This window comes from Anser cygnoides, chromosome 3 (genome assembly GCF_040182565.1).
Source record: "Anser cygnoides isolate HZ-2024a breed goose chromosome 3, Taihu_goose_T2T_genome, whole genome shotgun sequence".
In the NCBI taxonomy this organism is placed as follows: domain Eukaryota; kingdom Metazoa; phylum Chordata; class Aves; order Anseriformes; family Anatidae; genus Anser; species Anser cygnoides.
In genome coordinates this window covers 12,785,137-12,808,894 of record NC_089875.1, presented here as the reverse complement: position 1 = coordinate 12,808,894, position 23,758 = coordinate 12,785,137, and the positions used below count along the sequence as shown (strand labels likewise).

General features: G+C 40.9%; 1 protein-coding gene across 18 annotated transcripts in view; it reads left to right on the top strand.

The window, feature by feature from the left end:
* EHBP1 (EH domain binding protein 1) overlaps positions 1–23,758 on the top strand; it is a 213,389-nt gene that overhangs the window by 144,045 nt on the left and 45,586 nt on the right. For 10 of the 18 annotated variants that reach the window (XM_066993473.1, XM_066993472.1, XM_066993471.1 and 7 more), the window contains 2 exons: positions 871–954; positions 17,569–17,716. In XM_066993473.1, coding sequence (XP_066849574.1) covers positions 871–954; positions 17,569–17,716 — 232 coding nt within the window. The remainder of the gene's footprint in view (positions 1–870; positions 955–17,568; positions 17,717–23,758) is intronic. The other 8 variants (XM_066993474.1, XM_066993475.1, XM_066993467.1 and 5 more) reach the window with 2 other exon arrangements.

Below are 23,758 nucleotides of genomic sequence, written 5' to 3'. Positions count from 1 at the left end.
GAAAGGCTTGAATTTTTACTGATTCACATCTTTCAGAGGCTAGTCCTAAGGGGCAGATTCAGCTTTTTTCATAAATGGGATCACACAATCAGAAAATGAAGACAGTGATTTTACACATCTCATTTCATTCTCTCAACTATCTTGGGTCCATGCTGGACCATTTTTTCCATAGACAATTCCTCTCCAAACTGGCAAACATTTATTTTTTTCTTCAAAATATATTCATATATGCACACACATCTTAGTTGTCTAATGATAGTCCAATGATATATAAAAAATGCTGGGATTGTTTTGTATATAACTTTTTCCTAGATAAGTATAGTATAGTGTAAATATAACTTTGGATTTATTTTTTATAAACAGTTTTTCATATACCAAACAGCATTAGAGGAGGGATGCTATGGATGACTATTCAGACAGAAATAACTGGAATTAAAGTTGCCCAACATTTTCTTATTACAAGCCCCTATTTTTGAAGTTTTTGTAACTTTGCTAGTATTTAATTGTTTGAGCTGAAATTTTCCATGTCAGCTCTTTGCCTTGGGGTATTTTTTTCTGAACCTCAAAAAAAAAAAGAGCCTATTCAACCGTTTCCCTGAATTACGTTTGGTGACTGCTTTATCCATGTTCAAAATGTCTTATGAGAAAAAGATTCCATCCCCTTCAAAAGACTGTTCAAAACAGTTAAAGTTGTGTTAATAGCACAAGATCATTAGAGAGCCTTCAAGTTTGGAAAAGTTTGTAAGTGTCAGTAAAAATTGTCTGCATGGGCACAGCACAGCATGAATGTCTTTTACTGTTGCTCTCCTGGTGATCAGGGTCCATTCTGATGCAGATCATAGTATTGGAAAGCAAAACTTTCTCTCTTAGGCTCAAACTCCTCCTGCTGATGAAATCCAAAGGGGAAGAAGAGAAGGAGCTACTGTGCTGGCACACGGAGGAGAGACGCCCCAGGTAGATGGCACAGAGGTAGATGGCGGTGCGAAGTCAGACAGAAATGAAGACTGTGCCTAGGCCACAAAAGCCAGCTGAATGGTAGGAGACAGGGACAGAGCTTTCAGGGTGAGCCAGGCTTGTGAAGCTCAGGCAGCTGGATTATCCATGGGACCTTATTTCATTTGTTAGAGAAGCTGAAAACTGAATTAGATGGAAGCCTGCAAGAGAAGGGCAGTCTCTTCAGGCTGCTCTGCAGAGCCAAAGTCTCTTTCCCCCTTTAAAATGTTGGGGGGGGGGTACCTTGAACTCAACATATTCAAGTTGGCAGGTTCCCTGATTTCTAATTTCCAAACCATGATTATTGGGGATGGGTTTATGGAAGCTTTGAATGCACCCAGCTGTAGCCAAGTCAAGGAGAGCTGTGCTGTGAGCCCCTCTGAAGTCCTGGGTGCTCTGAGCAAACAGGTCATGGGCACTCTTCGCTTCAGTTGACTATAACATAAGGATAGCAAAAGCTCCTCAGTCAGAAGGGTGTTCTGGAGATATAGTTTGGAAACTCTTAGACACAATAGTGAAGAGCCCTGGGAGAAGTTAATAATTGTGTGTTCAGAGAAATGTTGAAATAGCATATTTTAAATAAGGCATAGGGCACACAGTGAATGAGGAGGATAAGGTGAGTTAGTAAAGTGTTGTTCACTCAATTAACATTTTCAGTCACGGCCACTGACAAAGTAAAGCACTCTGTAGAAAAGAAGTATGGAGTCTACAGGTAAAGACTACATGAAATGAGAACCAATGTAAGGATTTATAGCTAAGGTAATCTTGACATTTTCTAACTTTTGAGCGCTTGGCTTACCAAGCTCAGTGTTCTCTGAATGCGTTTCAGTGGGAAACGTGTGTTTGAAAGGGGATGTCTTGAATGGATACTGGTATAGTATTCCTATTTGATGTGCTATATAAAAGTGACATACTGTATGCATATATGCACTAACATGTATAGATGGTAGGATATGTTGATTATTTTTTTTAACAGATTTGATCTTCATAGAGAGGAGATCTTTCCACTTGATGTTGTTACGCCAGCTTACTTATTTGCCATTGCTCATTTGCTTAATGGAAAATAGCACAGACTGTTCAGTGCTTTCTGGTCATTAAGGTTAATAATAAGAACTTCTACTCAAGCATCATCTAGCTGCACGTTAGCAGAGTTGCAGGTGTCAGTGTGCAACCTGGGTGCGGTAATACACAGTGTGGTAGCCACATGGCAGTTATTGCAACTGGAATCAACCTTCTGTAGTATGAGTTGGGTTAGGCTGATTTTTGGGATGATTTGAGGGGGATCCAAGAGAAAATGGTTTGAAATAGGAAGATTTCATTTTTCAACAAGAAAACTTTAAAAAGGGAGTCCAATAATTTGAAACATCACTTGTCAAGTTTGCAGTTACACCTTCTTTGACACCTTCATGAAAAGAGCTGCAGGCAGCCCAGCCTTTGGGAACCAGCCACCCCAGCTCTAAGCTGGCAGTGTCATTAGTCACTTTTGAAAATCCTGTCTCGTAGGCTTTGCTGTGCTACTTTCCATTTGCCATGTGAGAACTCTGAATTGCCGTTTTCTAAGTAAACAAGCGAGAACAATGTACGGTGTGTGGGGTTGTGTTGCTATGTGAGGTCAACAGAAGGGAGGAAATTTCCAAGGTTGTTCCGTGGCCATAAATACGAGCTTCCTGGTGTAAGCTCACCTGACTTGTTGTGCTAAATGTCTTCATCTGCTCGTGTTTGTGCTTTGGGGTGCGGTTAGGCCCATGCTAGTAGTCTCATGTGCTTTATTTTTTAATTTTTCTTTTTAACTCAGAAATCAGTGATGTTACGGGAGCAGAAGATGAAGGCACTGAATTTGCTCATATACCTCTTAGCTCACTCCCATTTTCCTCCGAATCAGGTGTTTCTCATTGCATCCCAAGCTGTATCCTCTTCCCCTTCTATGCTTCGTGTTCATTTGTTCTTTCTTCTCTCTCCCACTATATTCATCTTCCCATGCTGTCCATTTAAACTACCCTTTCTCTACTTTTTAACTTTTCTTTCTTAATAGTTGCTTTCTTTACACTTTCTTGCCTTAGACCTCTTCCCTATGAGCCTTCTGCCCCATCATCTTCTATCCCCGTCATCAGTCCACCTGATTTAGAACTCCTTCTCTGCTTGCTTTCCTCCATTCACAGCATACTAGCCCCTTTTCTTTTCTCCTATTGCTTCTCTCCTTGCAGCAAGAAATTTTTCCACTGTTAGATCTGCTTCCCTAGTGCTTCTCAAGAAGGCTTAAATCAGCAAGCTGTGTGTGTGCCAGCCTTTACAGAGGTATGTAAGCCTGTAGGCAGGTATTTGAAGTCTGAGAAGAGACTGCATTGGTCAGGAACGGCTTGAAAGCATGCTTATGGGCTGGGAGGATCATAGGAGGGAGGATCCTTAAAATTGATGCAGCCTTTTGGAGACTGGAAGAGTTAACTGAAGAGCTGTATGAGCAGACTAACAGACTTACTGATCCCCTTATGGATGCCTTTCTCCCTGGTAGATTTACAAATAGCTCAGCCTTTCTTCTTGCTGTCTTGATGTAGGTGTGCATGCGGTGACTCTTTTACGAGATGCTTCTGTCATTTCCAATCTGGTGTAGCAGCTGTAATCACTCAGCTTTTAACCAGGAGAGCCTTTTTATTAGCTTAGTCATTTTTATGTAACTCGCCTCGTCTCGTGATGAATATCACAGTGCTAGGATGGACATAAGCTCTCCCACCAGCTACTGTAAAATACAGCCTTGTAGCAATGGCTGTTAACACGGGGGGCTTGCATGCAAGGGATGCTGTAAAGGTGAGGGAGCTGGAGCTGCTCTGTGCTACCTCAGTGGCCAAGTGGCAGGTTAGAGGTGTCCAACGCAAGTGGGAAGTGCTGAAGAGGTGCAGGGCCGAAGGGCTTTCCAGCAGGAAAACCTCACTTGCCAGATGCGGAGTGGAACCCGTAGTTGTTGAATCTCAGCCTAACTCCACCGTCAGCAAATAGCTGCGAAGGCCAGTGGCAAAGCGTTTGTCTTTTTCTCCTCTAATGAGTGGTCCACACAAAGAATGGAAATTTACTACAGCTGTCATTGGCTCTGTAAACTCCAATGGCTATGGTTGTGGAGTCAGGGTGATTACAGAGAAAGGAATTAGGAGTTAAGAAATGCGCAGGCAACTTTAATTAACCTCCTTTGTGTATATGCATTATGATGCAGTCTTTAATTATGTGATCACATACTATTTTCCCCAAAGCAATCGTGTCTCATTTAGCTCTGAGGATTGAGGTGACGTAGCAGGCTGTTTGTCCAGAGGACCTCTGTCCTTTCGGTTGCAGAAGTGGAAGGTGTACGTCCAGCAAAGCAGGGATGGCGAGGCGCGAAAGGCTGAGGTCATGGTTAAGGTTTTCGAAAGATTTAGATGTAATGTTGCCTTTGCCTCAGAGTTCCTGATCAGTGCTGCAAAGTCTCCTGAACCAAGCTTCCTCCATGCGGTCATTAGTTGTGCATCCTTCCTCTCTGGATGGCCATTTGAGGTGAAGGTTTAATTTGCAGATGCACTGAGCGTCCAGGTCCATCAGGGAAATCAATTGGAGCTGTGCTTTAGCCATATAAAGGGCTGCATAAAGCTTAGTATGCTGAAAAAAGCAGGTAATAGGCTTCCCAGAGTGAGCATCCAGCGTTAGATCCTTTTAGCGGGATCTCTCCGTCTCAGTTCTCAGCCGAAGAACAGGGTAATAACACCACCACGGGGTGTTGGGAGAAGGGAATGTGATTAATGCTTTTGAGGCGCTTAAATACCGTAGTGATGAGCTCTGTAGAAAAAGCCCTTGAAGAAATTAATAATTCTGCCCACAGAGCAGGATTTGAATATTGCAGAGTAAAGCCTGGCGCTACATATTGATGGGTCTGTGTATCGAACAGGGAAAATACCCCAAAGTATTGAAAACCACCGGGCAGAGCTCAGCTCTAGGCAGAAGGTGGGCGAGATCGGAGGACAGGAAAAGGCCGCGCCATGGCAAGGCTAATTAAGATTATGCCCAGCAGTCTTGTTTCTGGCATCTCCTAAAGCACGTGTCCAAGACTTTTAACTGGTTTTTGCAAGGCAGACAGCTTCAGTGGAGAACACCATACAGCACAGCCTTCATGAGAAGTGGTGCTCATCTGGGAAAGGTTGTGTTTGTCTTCCTAACGCAAGCCACAGATCATTCCTGAAGTTACTTGGGTTTTGCATGAGCTGAGGAATCCTCCTTAGTGTATTTAGGTGATGGACTGGGCCCCTCGCATGGTTTTGGTCAAAGACCTTGCAGACTTAGGATCACATGCAGGTTCTGGGTTGCAGGAGTTCAATATTGTGATACGCAGAGGGAATTGCTCTGTCTTTTGCCTCTCATGAAACAGGAAAACAGTAATTATTTCTTCATGACAGCATTGTGAAGATAACCACACTAAAAAATTGTGAGGGACTCCATTTGTAAAATAAGGATCTAGAACCATATTAATATAATCTGCAGGAGTGTGTTCAGAGAGCAGGCCTGACACTGCTGCTGTGCTTAAGCACAACTGTTGCTAGCCTGCTTTCTGCACAGAAAGATTTGGGCTTACTTATCTCCACCACCATTATTTAATATTTATTCAAGTTGAATGACAGCTATAGCTGCCTGAATATATATATATATATATAAATATATTTATATAAAGTTTGAAAGAGCAGTGAAGACTAGCTTCAGCTTTTGTAGTAGAACTTGGAGATATGAAGCACCTCACCAAAGAGCTCTTACCTCCAGCCATGCAAACGCAGTCTGAACACAGAGGGCAGCAGGAAAGGGTTATGCCATGAGATTGTTTCTTTCTGTTCAGAATATCGCTTTTTATTACTCACTTCCTCAAAGGACTTGTTGCGGCTGTATCTAATTCATATTTAATAAGCTTTTTCTACTTCAGGTGTCAATCTGTTTTGCCCATTACTTTTCATTTTCATAAATATTTGAGTGCAAAGTGATAACTGTTTTTACGTCCTTGGTGGCTGGATGGAAATGGAAAAAGCTTTTTAAAAAAGCTCCAGAAATGGACAAAACCTAAAATGAGATGAATTTGTATATTCTTTAATTTTGATTCCATACATTTGCACAGGTACAGCATATTCCATCTGCAATGAAATAAAAATAAAGCATGATTTCTCTGAACAAGTGCTCAGAAAAAAAAACAACTTTATTAAACAGTTTGATTTATTGATCATGTCCTCCGATAATCTTCCTGTATCTCTGAGCAAATAAGCTCCTAACTGTCCTACTCTGCTGTGTGACCAAAAAGTATACTGTGGTCAACGTGTACAGAAGTGGTACAGAATGCAAGTGTAGACAATAAAAAAGGACATTTTAATTTGCAAGACGCCTTCAAATCAAGTTAGCACTGCAACTATTCTTTCCTCCAAATTTTTTTAACAGTTTCTTGAAAATGAGCACCAGATAGCTTTATTTATAGCTATTTTTATTTCTACCTGAAACCAGAATCCTTACTTATATTGCCCTAGGAAAGGCATCTAGATCATCAGTGGAATTTTTACAGTCTCCCTCACTGGAAAATAAATGTCTGTGACCGAGGTGATAGTATTAATTCATTTAAGAGAACTCACCAAAGTTATCCCCATGGTGGTTTTTGGTTTTGAGAGAGCGAAGTTGATCTTTATTAATTAAACATCTAACATACATTTATTGAGGTGGAGGACTTTGCAGCTGGCAACCTTGGTCTTTTAATATTAATTGGAAAATATTGATTGAAAAAACCCTAGCCTGTCATGCTGATAATTGTGACCAGATTTAGATATGATCACTAGATCTTCTCGAGATTACAAAGAAGCAGTTACCATCTAATTGGTAAAAAGATTGAACATTATTTTGGTAATCCCTGAGCTTTGGTAACTTATTCCCCGTTGTTCATTTATATGTCTTGTATGTATGCCACTATAAAGTGGTTAAATATGGTTTAAGCTGATAAGACTATGCTGTATAGTATTTACATTTCATGAGCATTCCAAGTTTTATAGCTGTTTTAACAATATACTTTTCTTTAAATGAAGGTCAGACCTGCTGACTGAACACTTCAAAACCACGACTGAACTGATCTTTACTTCTTTATAATGACATGCTAAGGTTGAGATAGTCTGGTCGCGTTTCCTTGATGGCAAGAACAAACAAGTTGTTTTATTTACCATCACTCAGTGCATGAAAAATAAAAATACTCTGTAAGTTTCCAATAAGGTTCTGTGTCTTTTGACTTCGTATTTGATCAGTTTAAGCACTTCCTGACTATGAAATTGTGATATTTCTCTGTACAGAAATAGTGACGTGGACAAGCACCTTACGTAGCTGGGAAAGTAAATCAATTAGGGCAAGTAAATATAGTTCTAAGAAGAATTAGTATGCACTGTCAGTTGTATACCAGGAGGGATTTCATGAATAAAGCAGAACCTTTGATAATGCAAGACAAACGTTACGCAGTTTGGGTTTTATATATAAATGCTTGAGATTCTCAGTTGAATTTTATTGGTGTTATTTCCATAAGCTCCATCTACTTACACCAGTTAAGCATCTAAATATAAATATGCAGTTGTTTATTATATGTATGTTAATTCCAGGTGCTGTGTAGTCTGCAGCCATAGCATTAACATGTGCGGTCCCAGAAAATATGCTGTCGGTTTATTAACTGAATTTTCAGATCATCTGAACATCAGTTCAAAAACTTTAAACGTTCTCTCTGATTATAAACATTAGCAAAAAAAAAAAAATAAGGTCCTGGTGTTTCAGAGCCCCTCTTTTGTGTATGAGGCGAGACCCGGCTTTCTTAGCATCTTGAACGCTCTTTTTATATTGCTGCTAATAACTGTGGACGTTTTCTGTGCGGATGTTCAGTGCACGCTGTTGTGAATCCCAGGATGATATCGCCATCACTTAGAGCTGTATTTTGCATCGCCTATTCTGTTATTGCTCAGCATGCACGAGGGTAGAGTTAAAATCTTTATTCATTTCATTTAAAAATGTTTCTTTTGTTCTCCTTATCATGTTCTGGCTTTCCCAAGGATATATGCCTTGAACGAAAAGTCACATGTGCATTACTAATTGTGTGCCATTGTATTTACAGTTCCTAGTGGTGGCACTGTGAAGCTACTAATTCTTTTGCTTCACTTGATGTAAAATAATCTGAGGGTCTTTGATAGCAGTGAAACAGTATTAATTGTTTTGTACATTTCTTGGTCACTCTTCTTAGGTGGTCTTCATAATCTATTAGAACTTTCAGCCAGATTTTTGTAATGTCATGCCTCCAGCAGTGATTAAATTGGTAATTAATGAACAGGCCTTGGCAACATAAACCACATCCCGTTAATTTTCCCTTTTGAGTTTTTAGAAGTTGTCGTCTCTGTCGGAAAGCATTGCGCCACCTTGCTACGGCCCCTTGGCATGAAACCACGACGGCTTGATTTTTTGCAGCCATTAGTAGATCAGAGCAGTAATTTCACAGTATTTTGGTCAGGGTAATTATAGTACCAAGTACTGAGTAGAGTTGGGAATTCACACAAGAAGTCCAGAAATACCAGGTGAGCTTCCTTGTGTTCACTGGGACGTTATGATCAGTTTAATTGGGCTTTGTTTGATTTCGGCCGCAGAGACTCTTTGTGCCACGGCACTGCAGCCACTTTCCACTCTGGTGTTTCTGACCTGCATTGACAGGAACCGGAGCAAAAAAACAGCTCTTTGAAGTGGGACTCTTTGGAAAGGGCAGCTCAAAAAAAAAAAAAAAAGGAAAAAGCGATGTAAATAGTTGACTGTAGCAAAGCTCTCGCACCGACAAATGCCCTGCGTTCTGTCAGTGGTGGGGTTCAAGTTCTTTTATATTTTCAGCTGGAATGGGTAGTATTTCTTCTACGTTTGTGTAAACACGTAGTAAATTACTGCATTTAGAAATGTGATCTTTTTTAATAACTGGGTTTTACGCGGCGCACGCTGTTCTGCCTCCCTTTGACGACGCACTGCTTTCTCACATGGGAAATATGGAGAGTCAGCCCGCAGTGGCGAAAACAACTCAGCAAACACATTAATGAGCCTGCAGCTGCACTTAGCAGTTCACATGTCACAAAATAGTAGGTACGGGCATTCATCCTTGAGTGACCGACTATAGGTGTAGTGGCCTTCAGCAGTACATTGTGCACATTAAAGTTTAAATAGTCACTTGCCTGTTGGCTCTGGAATGAAAGGACTGTCACTGGTCACTTCTCCTGAAGCCTTAATGAAACCAAATAGTTTGCTCCGAGTTTGGGTCTAACCATTGGGGTGTTTCATGCAGTCTTGTCAGTTGATGTTCATGAATTGACTTGAACAGAGATCAAAGTGTTTCTCAAAATGGAGAATCGGGGAGAGAGACAGCTCCTTCAATCGCACCACAAGAGCTAATCAAGCCATCAGTTCTTTATGCGCTCTGCGTGCCTTTAGCGTTTAATACCCAATGGTTTGTCAGGACAAATTGAAATTCTGGGGCTGGGGGGGGCCACACTGAAAAGCAACTCAGTAAAATGCATGCTTCTTCCTCCCAGAGGCTCGTTTTGATAAATTATAAAATTTAAACGTAAAACCGCAGTGGGCACTGTTGATTAAATATTTGGGGTTGGGGGAAAAAATAAAAAGTGAAGGTAAAGGATTCAATGGGCATTATACGCCTTAGCACTGATTAAAGATCCGAGTTTAAAGTGAAAGAGAAACTGAACTCAGCGTGATTTTTTTGTTTCTTCAATTGCTAATGAACTTTCTTCGCTGCAACATTTTAAATTGGATTCAGGAGATAGTTTTTGGAGTGTCAGCTAAAACAAAGTCATGTGAAAATGCTTCTCTCTCTCCCCCTCCCTCTCTCTCTTTTTAATTGATATGATTTAGGCAGAGGAAAATGGTAAGGGGGATTTTTCTATTGCAGAAGCAATTTTTAAGGGATTTAGTCTTATTTAGCCTGAAGGCCTTCACACTAATGAGAGCACTTAAGTTACGTCCAGGCGTTGATTAGACAGCTCATCTATCAACTGGAGCATGAGAATTTGTATTTTAGGTACCTTTTATACACTATAAATGTATATGCTTTTTTTTATTGCGTTATACCATTTTCCACATTTTTTAATTACCTTCTTTGACATCCAAGGTAGCTGAAATACAGCCAACAGAGTACAAATGGTAAGAGGGAAATACTATACATTTGATGAGAAGGAATATCAAAACTATATCTGTACAAATTAGCGTGACAAATGTAAATTGTTACCCAAATACATTCTTTAAACTGCCACAAGACCCCTTAAAGTGTAAAAACACGGATTCAGGGAAGACATAATTATATACCTTTAAAAATGCCCAACCACCACCACCGAAAACCGTGAGCACTGACTCTACCTGTGATTTTTTTTTGCCGTGTTTAAAACACAATGGCGTCTTAATTATTTTCTGAGCCATTCTGAAAAGTATAGCTTTTGTAACTTTTTGACATTTCAGGTTTAAAAAAAAAATTAAAACGTTGCCACCAGCTTGCACTATGAGCAGCCTGTAATAACAGTTAAAAAAGCTTTCTGAACTATTTGACAAGATTTCTTAGTGCTGAGGCCATATGCTGTAGCCTTTAAGCTATTTCTTCCTATCAGTTTCATTATCACCTGCCTCTGAGTCTCCAATATCATCAGTAAGCACATGCAGAATCATAATTATGCCATGTACAAGTTCTTTGATAACATGTACAGTTTTCTTCTTAATTCTTTATCAAATGCATTGATCGTGGCATGTGTGCATTGATCCAGGTCCACCATCTGGCTGTGTGTGATAAGCACAGTGGCATCTTTGCATTTCCACTGTCATTCATTGCGCTACAATTTGGCTGCAGGGGAGTAGTGGCTGGGATTAGCCCTGTTCTGCTACTTACTTGCATTTTAAGTTGACACCTCTACAGCGGCTCAGACCACATTACAAACTGAAACACATACGCACGACTTAGTGATGTGACACTCCTCAATAAGCTTACTCCACTAGCTACTCAACAATCTGTAATTGGATTTGTAGGAATAACAGCAAAAGATTTCCTAAGAATTGCTGGGGACAGAAGGTGAAGTTTTCTCATTATTGGCAAAAGGCTAGGTATAGATCCTAGGCGATTGGTATTTTCCATTAAAAACAAGCTGCCAGCAGTTTGCAGGACATTTTCAAAAAAAAAAAAAAAACACACACAGGAAAATAGGATCTGGGAAGGCGGAAGGTTTGCACTCGTTCTTTACATTCTGAGCACATGCCAGCGGGCTGTGATCCCGCCACCCTCCCCTGAAAATTAAGAGAAGGGGGGGGGGGGGGGGGGGGGACTTTGAGCCACCCTGCTCCGTGCTGCTGGTAAAGCATTCCTCAGGAGGGCACGTCCTTCGGCTGCCCCAGCGAGGAGGAAGCTTCCCAGGCTGGCAGCCTGAAAGATGCTGCTTTCAAGCTTACGCATCTGATCCGCCTGCCAAAACTCTTTGTTTCATAACGCGACTGGGTGGTTTTTTTTTTGTTGTTGTTATTTTATTTTATTTTAAATTATAAAGTCAAGTTTACACAAGAGAAAATCCCTTAAGTGGAACTCTACAAATGTTGACTCCTGCAATGAGTAAGCAGCTTCTTTCCCTTCTGTCTGTAGCTAGGTTGCTGAAAAGCACCAAAAATGCCACCTTCAGACTATTGATCCCAGATCGGACTTTATGCCCTGTCTGATGGCACAATTTCGGACTATTTTTCAGCCTTTGAGACCTTGTTTGTGGGTAACGCCAGCAGCGTTGACAATCACGGTGACAGGCATAGCAAGCCCTGGGAGCCTGCTGCCTCAGGTGCTTGTTGTCCTTAATTACAGCACACGTACCAGGGAGAGCGCAAACTTGCACGAGCGGAGGAAATTCCAGGGAAGAAGTTAGTGGAGGGCTTGGCTGTCGCTTTTGTTTCAGACCTGCTCTCCCGACGGTCGCTCTCCGCCGGCCGGCAGGGCATCGCCCCTGTGATCAATGCAGGCAACCGAGGAGAGGATGAAAACGGAAAGGGTGGATTTGGAATTACGTCTTTCGGTCTGCCCTTAAAAACCCACAGTACGGCCAAGTGCAGTGTGAAATAGAAATGCTTGCTGTGGTCATGGCGGAGCTGTGCAGCTCCGAAGGGGTTAAACGGGTTAAATCTTATTTATCTGAATAGAACTGCGGGGCTGTTTTGCAGAATGCACCAGCGCAAATACCTATGGTTCACTTTGACGTTACAATTTTTTGTTGGTTTCTTTACTTTAAATACTTGAACTGCTAGACCTTTTACTTTTTTCTCTGAGAAAGATGTATTTGTACCAGATTAGAAAAGCTAAACTGTTTCTTTACATTGAATAATCAGCCTGTCATGACAAATCTATCTCCTTCTGCATGAGTAGGTGCCAGTTTGACTAGCTTCTTTTAGGCTCACACTGGGTTTTAAGCTGGATCCATGTGCATGACTGGCAGTGCATTTGTTGGGCCAGATCTAAGGAGCCAGAGAGCGTTCAGCTCCTTTTTGCCTACAAAAGAGCAGCCAGACAACCAGCAAGAGGCCTTGGATGAAGCACAAGGTGATACTTACTTAGTCAGCCAGTCTTTTATTTTTTTTTTCCAAAATGTATATATGTTTTTCTTTCAGTAAACTAAGAATTTATCCATTTCACAGTGATGCAAAGAATTAAATTACCAATTAAATGATCAAAGAATAAAATTACCAATTTTGTCTAAAGACAGCACTCTTCACACCAGCAATGCTGTACCAAATGAATCATAGGTTATGCAGAACAAAATAGGTGATATTGGGAAAAAAAAATAAAAATGACGCTAACATTTCTTTAAAAATATCTCCTAGGTTTAGGGAATCGTTTTCCATTTTGCAGCCACACAAGCCCACGTTATTGCTAGTTTTTGGTTTTGTTCTTTATTTATTTGTTCCTGAAGGGAACTTTGCTATGACATTGTTCGTGATTCTCCCAGTTCTGGACGTTGGACTACTGATGAAACTACTGCTTTCATCCCGTCTTGTCTCATTAGTCAATCAGTGACATAGATTGTGAGCTTCTTCTGTATGACAAGTGATTTGGTACTTTTTGCAATATTCTATGTTCATGAAAAATATTAGCAAGATGCATCTGGCTTAGTGGTACTAAAGCAGCCAACCCAGACACCAGGCGGAAGATGGAGAATTGAGGAGATGTTTATGTCTTTCTTCTCATTGCTAATGCCTTCCTGTGATCCAACTAGATACCAAAATGCAAACCCACTGCAATTTCATTTACATCATGCATGTCCTGGGCGATTCATATTTTGCTCGGTACCTGTGTATTAGTTCTGAGCTGTTGTGAAACAGTAGTAGAGACCAAACAGAAACGTGGTCCCCAGAGTGATCAAAGATTTAATCTGACCAGATGGGACAAACTTGAGAAAGATTTTGACTTTCCACTCTGTTTTGCAACAAGAAAGGCTGATTTTTTCCCCCCCGTCCTTTCTTTGTTAGAAAAGGCAGAGATCAGGCCATCCCCAGAGAAATGAGCAGGTGTGGCCATTTACAAGCATGTCTGGTTATATTATAAACCAACATAAGAAAAGTTTGAAATGGTTTGAAAAGATCTGCTAAACAGTTTTAATGTTTCATCCCAAATCCTATTTACTCAAACAAGAGCCGATCAAGGTCACAGCAAAACCCAGCCTGCGCAAACCTTTAAAGCTCGTGTAATTTTATTTTTTTTTTTTATTTTTATTCTGTCTTCTGTAGGAACTGAATAGGTACATTTTGGTAATCCTTGCCTCTGGACAAGCACAGAAGTCTTTTTCTTTCTGAATGGCTAATAACAGAGCCGTTCTTCCTGTCTGATGATGAAAGAGGTGGCAGTCAAGTTCTTTCTCTTAGATGTCGGGGCAGACCACAGACAATTTGGAAACCTGCAGCTCCGTGAATCGCTCCCCCCATCAAGCACAGCACCGTTGTAAGTTTGGTGCCGGGGAGCAGCACCAGATCTTTAACTTACACTCCCTCCAGTCTGAGCACGGTGAATAAATTGCCTTTTAAACATAAAAAAAAAAATACAGCTTGCCAGTTTTATTTATTTTCTTAATAGTGGAAGGATAATTCATTATCAGACTTGTGGTGCAAACTCAGGTAGGATCGTCCCCAAATTCTCTCAAAGGGCAACTGAAAATCCCTGGTGGAGGTTTTTGGGTTTTGTTTCCTTTTTTGAAAATGAGAGGAGATGCAGAATATTTGGTGATTTAAGGAGAAGGATTTTAATGAGGGTGGGTTTCCTTCCCCCCCTGCAAACCTCTGCCATGCTCGCTGTTGGCTGGGTTGGTCAGCTCTCAGCTGCTGGTGGTGCTGAGCAGCGTCACGGGACGGGCGCTGACCCCAGCAACTGCTCCGACAGCATTTCACGTCGTAATTCACCTTCACAAATCCAGGGCATCGTTTTTGGCCAAAGTAGTGTCAGCCATTGACGTCTGCGGTGAGTACAAAAAGGACCCCCTAACGGCAGCCGTTCTTATTTGTTTCTTAAGATCCAAAGGCTGCTGAAAGAACAATTGGATAAAGTTGAGGATTGGAGAAGCTTGATTTTCTTGTTCCAGTGAAATGAAACTCCAGGCCTTTTTCTTCCCGTTCCCCTTAAAAGCAGAAGTCTGCTAGGGGGTTGTAGCTGTGTCAAAGCCGTTGGGATGCCACTGCTGATCACTTTAATTACTAGGACTAAGGAGGATAAAATTAAAAGTAGCACCATTGAAGCAGTGGAAGAAAGCTTGCCGAGATGGCGGTGAACTGTGAAATATAAAAATTGCATACCAATACATTTTTATAGGAGGGAAACAAGGAATTACATTACTTATTCGTGAAGAGTTTGTCCTTAAATGGTGAAGTTTTACTTGCTGTGCATCCGTGTGGCAGATTTTTAGACCATTGCAAAGCAATTGGTAGCCGGGGGGGGGAACTGAGGAAACTTTAACGTTGCTTTGACACATCAGCTTCGTGGCAGAGGGGTGAAAGATTTTACCTCATTTTCTCTTCAAGACTGAACTGGAATGGAAAAAATCACTACCTGTGTGTTTGCATCTCCCTTTCTCGGTGCAGAGCTTCTGTTTGTGGGCTTTAACTCCTCCGTCTCCTTGTGTTGTTTTTTTTTTTATTATTTTCCAGACAGGAGAATCTGTATGTTCAAGCCTGCAGACTGCTCCTGAGCACTTCCCTATCCAGAACCCAGGGGTGGTTGATTTGCTTTTTAATAATTGTTCGGTGACTCCAAACTCAATCGCTGTGGTTTACGTACTTTTTTTGCTCTACATTTCGTTGTTCTTTACAGCAGCCTTTCCCCTGCCAAGCTCAGCAATCCATGGTTCAAACACCCGAATTGAATTTAAGCAATAAATATGCCGGTTTTCTCTTATCCGCTGGTGATGATTGGCTTAATCAGCACAAACACAAGCCACAATAATCTGTGTTTGCTTGGAGATCCCCGGGATGTTAATGACTATGCTAATAATTCGGGATCCGTGGTCTCCTGCAGGAGGAGGGGAGAGGAGCATCAGCCTGGTCGGCGTAGGGCGTATTTGTCACAAACACGTAACCAACCTTATTTTACGTGCGGGGTAGTGGATCAAGCAGTTTGACATTAAACCACGTGGGAATCTTAGTTAAAAAAAAAATAAAATGTGTATGTTCCTTTTTAAAAGCCATTTAAATCAAAACCACCAGTTCATCTATACGGGGAATTACAAGTCGTAGAGATTCGAGCAGTTTTAGTTCAGGTAAAATTAAACATAATTAACGTTACCAAATACCGTGGGTTGGAATAAAATCGGTCGCCGTGTCAGTTGGCCGGCTATAAATTAAATTAAATTGATCTGTTACAGCACGTGGTAGCAGGGGGAGCTTCCCGGTTGTCTTTCTAACGTGCACGCTCACGAAGAAGTTTCCGACGGCACTGTTGCTCTGCACCTTCTGGGAGGCTGCAGGGTGAGACACAGCAAACAAAGCGATGTGCATCCCGCTGCAGGGCCCAGGCAAAATCGGCCTTCTGTCGGAAGGACATGAGCAGAAAAGTAAATCCAGGCAATCTGATAGGGAATCACAATTCTGTCACTCAGAAACAAGATACTGTGCTGTGTCCATACGCTTTGTTTACTGTAGGGTTTTATGAGTTGTAACCTGCCCATGCAAGCTGTTAATGAGGCTAAATCTTGCTGCTTGAGGATTGAATTACAGCACACCTCTGGGCTAATGGTTATAAACAGAAAGTCCCATTAGGGCTGCATTCTGATTCATTCATTTGCATTTCTTGTATTGTGCCGAGAACAATGATGAGTAAATAGCTACAAACAAACAATTTACATGGAAATGGATAAAATGTACCTAATTAGTATTTTGTGCTTGTTTTATTAATGATTGCTTAAACTAAATAGCACTTAGCAGCAGCCCTTACCAGCGTCTGCAGGTGCGGAATGCTCAGTTGCTGGGCTGGTGGGAAGGTTGCCAAGGCTGCTCTCCAAAATTAGGCACTTTGTGCTCTTCCACTTAGCTAAGGTCAGTTGCACCTACCTGGTTTTTATCCTGTTCGGGATGTCAACACATGAAGTTATAGGCAAATGGGACTTCAAGCCAAATGCTGGCTTCGTGGTGTTTGTGAGTGGGGAAACTGGCTGATTAAGCTTTTTCCTAACTTTGAAAAAAACACGTATTTTTAAGATGAAGACAGACTTTTTAATGTATTCCTATAGATATGTTTAAAGACACCTTTTTATTCATATTTTTGTATTGTGGTGGGTTAGTGTTTTCCAAAATGTCATGCTATCGAAGTTTACTCATTTTGGTAAGTTAAATGTTGTAGTGCTTCTAGGATAGTTACAGGCTTTAGGACAACAACACTACCTGGGATGATTCCCAGAAGATCTTTTTCAATGACTGACCCAAACCCCCAATGATAGTGTCTTTTAACGTGAGTCTTTTCTGCTTTGGCATCTATTGTTCTTTCATTCATTTTCATTAGGTGTTTTATTAAAAAACAAATATATCCATTGAAGTCCAAGGATCACATTCCCCTCCATGCCACAGTTTCAATGTTACTTTGCACTCAGAAATCAGCTTGGTGAGTGGAGTAACCAAGAGCAACATCTGGCTTTTCATTTCCGTGCTATGAAAAAATATTACTCCAACAAGTACTTCAATTTAGTAAAACCCTTTTTGTAGCCACGGCAAAAGTTGTTGCAGTTATTACTTTGAGACAAAAGTTTCTGAGAATTTTCACCTATGTATTTTTCTAGAACGTAATTTGTAAGTGCTTTAAATCGTAAATTATTAAGTTTCTAATGCAATAATAATTTGGGGAATGCTTTAAAAATATCTGATTCGTGGCTGTCTTTAAAAGTTGTGGTATGACACCCAACTGATACCGAGCATCCTATTTATAATGTGGGCCAAGCACCGTGCTGTAAACCAGTTACTATCATGATGATCAGATTGAGAATGAAATTGCATTTCTGTCAATTACTGACTTGGCAACTGTTCAATATATCTTAGCAGCAAGATGAAGAGCGGCGTCGGCAGCTGAGAGAGAGAGCTCGTCAGCTAATAGCAGAAGCTCGATCTGGAGTGAAGATGTCAGAACTTCCTAGCTACACTGAAATGGCTGCAGAAAAGTTGAAAGAAAGGTCAAAGGCATCTGGAGGTGAGCTAAGGAACCTTGTATCTTATTCCTATGGCAACCTGGAAACCAGAGAAGACCTTTTTGGGTATCACTTTTATTCACACTTCAAAATGTTGTTGTAGGTAATTGTTGTTCGTGAGGTGCACATATCAAAAGGCTGGCCGTAGATAATCTTCTTAAATCAGGGTGGTGTCACTTAATTTCCAACAATTAAAAGAAAAGCATAAATGTGATTGAAAGAAAAAGTGTTACGTGAACAAGTAGCTGATACTAGCTCATTTATACAGGTATGTCATTGCCTGTAGTTTTTGTAGCATTTCATGATTGTTGCTTAAAATTTCTTCCATATATATCTTAAGCATATTATTTGGGGAAAACAACATTAGATGTACTTTAAGAGACTTTATTTTCTATTAAATGTGTTCAAAGACTGTTTTGGAATAGAATTTTAAAGGAGACCCGTAGGAGGTGGGGGCAACAACCTTTTGATTTTAAATGGCAGTCTTTTGACATACCACTTGCCTTTACAGGTTTTGAGTTGTAATATTGCTGTAATGTTATTAAACTGAGTTTGAAATGTCATTAAAATTCATATACCTGCCATGCTATGAGCTGGAGTAATGTAGTGTCACTCAAACTCAAATGGGTACTGAACGCATGTTTCAGTACAGGCTCCTTGCTCTTTTAGTGTCTCCTACATATTCTAAGGGGAAATTGTGTTTCTTATACTAATGCAGAATTGTAAGCCAAAGTGTCAGGAAAATCCAGCCTCACATTTGCAATACATGTAGGTTCAACAACAAGATTTTTTTCTTCTCTGCTATATGTATTTTATATGCATATATATGATAATATGTTCTTATTGCACCTTAAATCCTATGCTTCCGTTCCAGTTAGCACAGATGAGAAAAGCAGATAGTTGTACTGTCTCCCTTTGGGTCTGGTCTTCAGTTCTCCTCTCTTTGGCCAGTAAATCAAGCTTGAAAACAATTCTCTGTAACGATAGATAGGGAAATTAAACTTTTGATGAGGAGAAGTTAGTTATAAACTAACAAAAGTACTTTCTTAGTGTTAGCTCAAGTCTGAAGCAAACTTTGCGAACTACCGAAAAAAAGAAGCAAAAGGGGAGGGATATGGCTAGTTGTTTCCACTGCAGAACTTTTCCAGTTCCAATCAGCTTTGGTAAAATTCAGCCAAGTGGGCCAAACTGAACATTGACCAGCTACAGACCAAATTTCCCTGCTGAACTGGAAGGGCTGGGGGCGCAAAATGGCATAGAACTTGTAGAGTAAGTAGGCTATGATGTTCTTCATCCCTCTTCACTATTTATGTTTCCTCATCCTACTTCATTTAATTACTTCATCCTCACAGTTTTATCATGCTGGTACACATCTGCTCCTACCACCCCTCCCCTGCAAGGATGGCACACTTTCTGTGTATATTGAGTGCTCAGCTGGCTAGTAGTTACCCTGTTTTGTTGCAGTAACTCATTGAAGTGTTTCTAAATGATATCCCAGTATGCATCTTTCTGGGATGCGACCTTCCTTGTTCATATTTTCCCTGAATTTTGCTTTTGCTCTTCCTTTGTGAAATTTGTAAGCGGTCTCAGAGATAACTGTTCCCCTAGCCCTTGTGCAAACAGCCTGGAGGCAGTCATCTCCCATTAAGGCAAGGGAATTTTCTTTCTTTGTGTAGGCTAGGGTTTGGATTCTTACTCTGAGATAACAAAACCTTTGGATAAAATTCTGGTACTGTTGGTTTCGAGAGGCCTGTATCTCTGTCACGGGTTTCTCTAATTTCTCTAACACCTGCATCGTAACATCTCTTTGGCAGCCTTGCATTTTGTCATCAGAACTCCATGCAACAGTTGATCCCAAATGATACCGGCTATATCATCCCGTTGTTCCGTAGTCTATGTGTGATTTTTAGAGCGAGGTTCCGTCCCTTTTGGGTACATGTGTGCAGCTGCACGCAGACAGACCCAAGCTCTGGCACCCCCTGTATAGATGTGAGGCATTTCCAGGCGTTACGTAGACCTGTGTCTGAGCAAGGTATCGCAGATCACTGCCAGGCTCCAGCTCGCTGTGCAGCAAGCCATACAGCTCATGTTGCTATAAGTTGACCAGAGGTAATATACACCCAGCCAGCCTCAGGAGCAGGGCACAGGTTTGGTATATTTATATGTAGATTGCATATGCACTTGGAGAGTTTGAGTGTTATTAAAGGAGGAGACAGTACCTCTTCCGCATGCTTCTACCAAGCCGTTGGTAATTCCAGGTGCCACCCCACATCCCTACTCAAGAAATTCATTCTTCCGAAATGGAGTACTTCTATGAAACGGCATCAACGCTTTATAAGCCAAATATGTTATAATTGTTTCTGCTTTCAGTCTGTTTCATTTTTTGATTTCCACCAAAATAAGGATTTAATAGATGAAGTCTCCTTGTTACGACTGGATTCTGAATATTACCCTTAATTGCATTCACATGTAGCAGTTCTTCTTCTGTGTAGTCCTGTATTCCCTGTACAATACCCATGACAAGCTTATAGTAATATCTTATGTCTTCCAAGCTCTCTTGTCCATTATGTTTCATTAATCTCTTCTTTTGCATTGATTGCTACATTTAATTTACAAAAAGGGAGTGTAGCACATCATTTTCCTCTCTCTTAATTCAGTTCTTCCAGGAAAAAAAAAGATACTTCAGCTTTGGGATTTATTTTTTTTTAAGACTAACTTTTTGCTCACTATTGGTGGTGAAAATCTGATCTCTTTCAATGTTTCTGTATGCGTATTGAGAGTTTTCTGTTTTGATCCTGCTGCTGCATTCTCCATTAAAAGGCTTTTTTTAATCGTGGTCTGCATAACTGAAACGCCTACGGCAAGTAGAAACTTTCCTGGATAAGAAGCGTCATTTGCTATGAAATCCAGTCTTTTTCAGTAGGTTATTTGGCGTGTGAGACAGAAAATACTTCTTCCTGCCAACTGCCAGAGGGTGTGGGGTGGCAGCTTCAAATTTATTAGATGTCCTACTAGCTTCAGGCTGATAAGCAGATGCCTTGAGATGGGTCCAGGGACAATACCGAGATAGGAATCCAAATATCCTCCCTTTTCCCAGCAGCAGTGGGGCAAAGGAATTGGCATCTTATCTAGGTATTGTCCTTGCTGCCCAGCGAGACACCCATCCACTCTTCTGGGATTTGGGTAGTGTGTTTTCTTCACTCTCTGGCATATCTCAAACCCTTTCTTTGAGATGGCATGTTGGTGAGGAAGCGGCTCATATCTGGAGGTAGTGCTGGAGGTAGTGATTGGGCAGGGGAGGGAGGGAACAGCGGAGAGGACAGGGGTAAGATAAGCATAGTGTGAAGAGGCTTCGGTGAGAAAAGTGCCAGAAATGGGCAAAACTGGGAGGGGAGAAGAGAATAAAAACAAGAATGGAAAGGAAGAGAGATGTTAGAGGAGCAAGAAGGGAAAAACAGAGGAAAAGGAGCATCTGAATGTGTTGTGAGACACACAGAGGAAAAAAAAGTTTTTAAAAAAATCAGAATTACTAACGAAAGCTAGAAAAATGGACTGCAGTTTCAAAACTTACCACATGAGCTAGCTGGCACTGCGTAGCACTTTTATACTTAACTAAGTTTTCAGGGTATATTAGAGATTTTACTACTGAGGCAATGATTTGAAGGGAAAGCGCGTGGTAGCTCAGTCTTACACTGTGCTTAGTCTCACTCGTAAACCAGTGTTAAGTCCTTAATTTAATATTTTTAACAAACAGCATTTGTTGGCAGTTACCATTGTACTTTCTTGTTCTAACATCTGATTTCTTGTACACTTGAACCAGTATTTCAACTCTACGTTTCTTCTCCTCCCCGCCTTTGCTTCCTTTGTTACTGGTCAGATGCTCCTGTCACATCCCATAGCCTTAAAGTGAACTTTGTACCTGAAAGTAAATAAATTAAATATCCAAATATCCACAAGCTTGAAAGATTTCCTAGAGACAGTGCTGGAGGATGGAGATGTCTTCTTCCCTAAAGAGCAAGTACTGCTGCAATGCCTTCATATACTGATCTTTTTTCCAGCAGTGCTCTGGCATTTCCGTATGGTGCCAAAAGATTCTTTTTCTCTGTGTCTCTTCAGTCCAGGGTGTGTAGACAGTGGTCGGTGCCGTTTAGTTGTTGACTTGATTATTTATCTTTTTTTTCTTTTTTTAATTTCTTCTCAACATCGTAAAGATTTGCTGTCTTTCTAGGATCCACATTTACGTATTTTTCAAAGAAGCGGTTCTTGTCTTCTAAATACCTGCCCCGGTTCTAGACAAAGTGTATTAAGTTTTTTTGCACTAGTCATTTGTGTTGTTTGTTTTTTTTTTTTTCATAAAAGATATATTTTCTCTTTGTCATGTTGTTTCTTTTATCATTTATAATTGCAAAATCTTGTTGTAACCCACTCCCTAAATAAATTTCCTCTTTTAATACACTTGAAGAACGTGGAAGTTGGAGGGGAAAAAAAGCAGTAGTTGGAAACAAGGAATCTGTCAATTCTGAAAGGTATTTTAAAACTTCTGAAGTTTCTTGAAAATAAGGTTTTTCATTGACATTTCTTTCTAGAGTCTCAATCTCCTGGTAACCATATTCAGTCCAAGTCCACTAACTTTAAATGAAATACTAGGTCAGGCCATTACGTGACACTAGGGACTGGTATCTTCAAGATTCCCATCTCTTTTGTAACCTAAAACGGTGGTGTATTAAATTAAAGAAAATCAAAGAATTTAATACAGGCATTCCCTCAGTAACCGGTAGTCCTAAACCCTGTCACCTTGTTCAGAGTGTTTTGACACATCCAGCATCCTGCTGGCTGCCTGGTAGTTGCGAGCTGCCCTTGCTGGCTGACTTGCCAGGGTGCTTTGGAAATCATCGAGGCTCGAGGTGGGTTTGACTTCCCTCTGCCACTGCAGTGTCCCTCATCCTTTCTCTTCCACCACTGGTGGTGCCCATCCACTTTGTTCATCCACCTCCCCACTACCAGAAAGAATTAGAGTTACAGAACCGGGTCCATTCATTTAAACGGGAGCAGAAAGAATATTGCACAGAGTCCTGAGTGTTTCTGCCCACCTGAAGAACCACCTGGCACCGGATCAGCTTGCAGATAGTGATTTGGCTAGGAAGAGATGCTCTCCAGCCACCTGGCTCAAGCTGGGCCATTTTGGAAGGGAGCTGAATCTTCCAGGGACCTCTGGGAATTAGTGGAGAGAGGCCCAGGGAAATCTTGGTGGTCAGCTGAAACAGAGGAGTCCTCCTGCATCCTACTGGTGTCCTACTGATGCAGACTGCTTGTGCTTCAGATACACAACCGATTCTGACATTGGTGATGGACACTGAAAATGGAAACTTCTTTGTTCCTGTGTCGTAGCAAGAGCCTTACTCTGAATCAGTAAAACTGCACGAAAGACTGATTAATTACAGAGGAATTGAGGGAGCAGCTGGTTAGAAAAGAGTAGCAGACACACAAAAAGTCAAAAGGCTCCTAAAATGGGAATTGCAGGGACTACAGAGATAAAGAGGTAAAGAAAAGAAACAAAAATATGGCCTGCGTGTCAGCAGTGTGGGCCCGAAGTGCCCACAGGCCTGAGGGGGACCTTTAGTCTATTTCAAAGACAGACAGCATGGGATCAGCACCAATCCCAAAACTCTGCTATTCGGGATTATGGCATCTTGGTGCTGTATTTGGGATCCTTTTTGTGTATATGTTATTGGAAGGTACCAATGTTCTGTAATTATAATTAGTATTTTTCCCTGTTGTGCAGTGTTTTGAAGTTCGTTTAGTTACTACATGTGTATTCTTTCTTCTGGCATATTCCAGCATCCTCTTTTTCATCAATTTTACACGCATGCATACGTACATAAGAAAAAAATGTTCGTATAAGTCTGAACAAGTGTAGATAGCACTTGATATGAGACTTAAAAGCGAGTAAATACAATGCAGCTACATGCTTTGAAAGTACTAATCTAGCTTTTATGGACCTTGTTTAATTTCATTGTATATTTGTATTGAAAATGTGAGTCAGA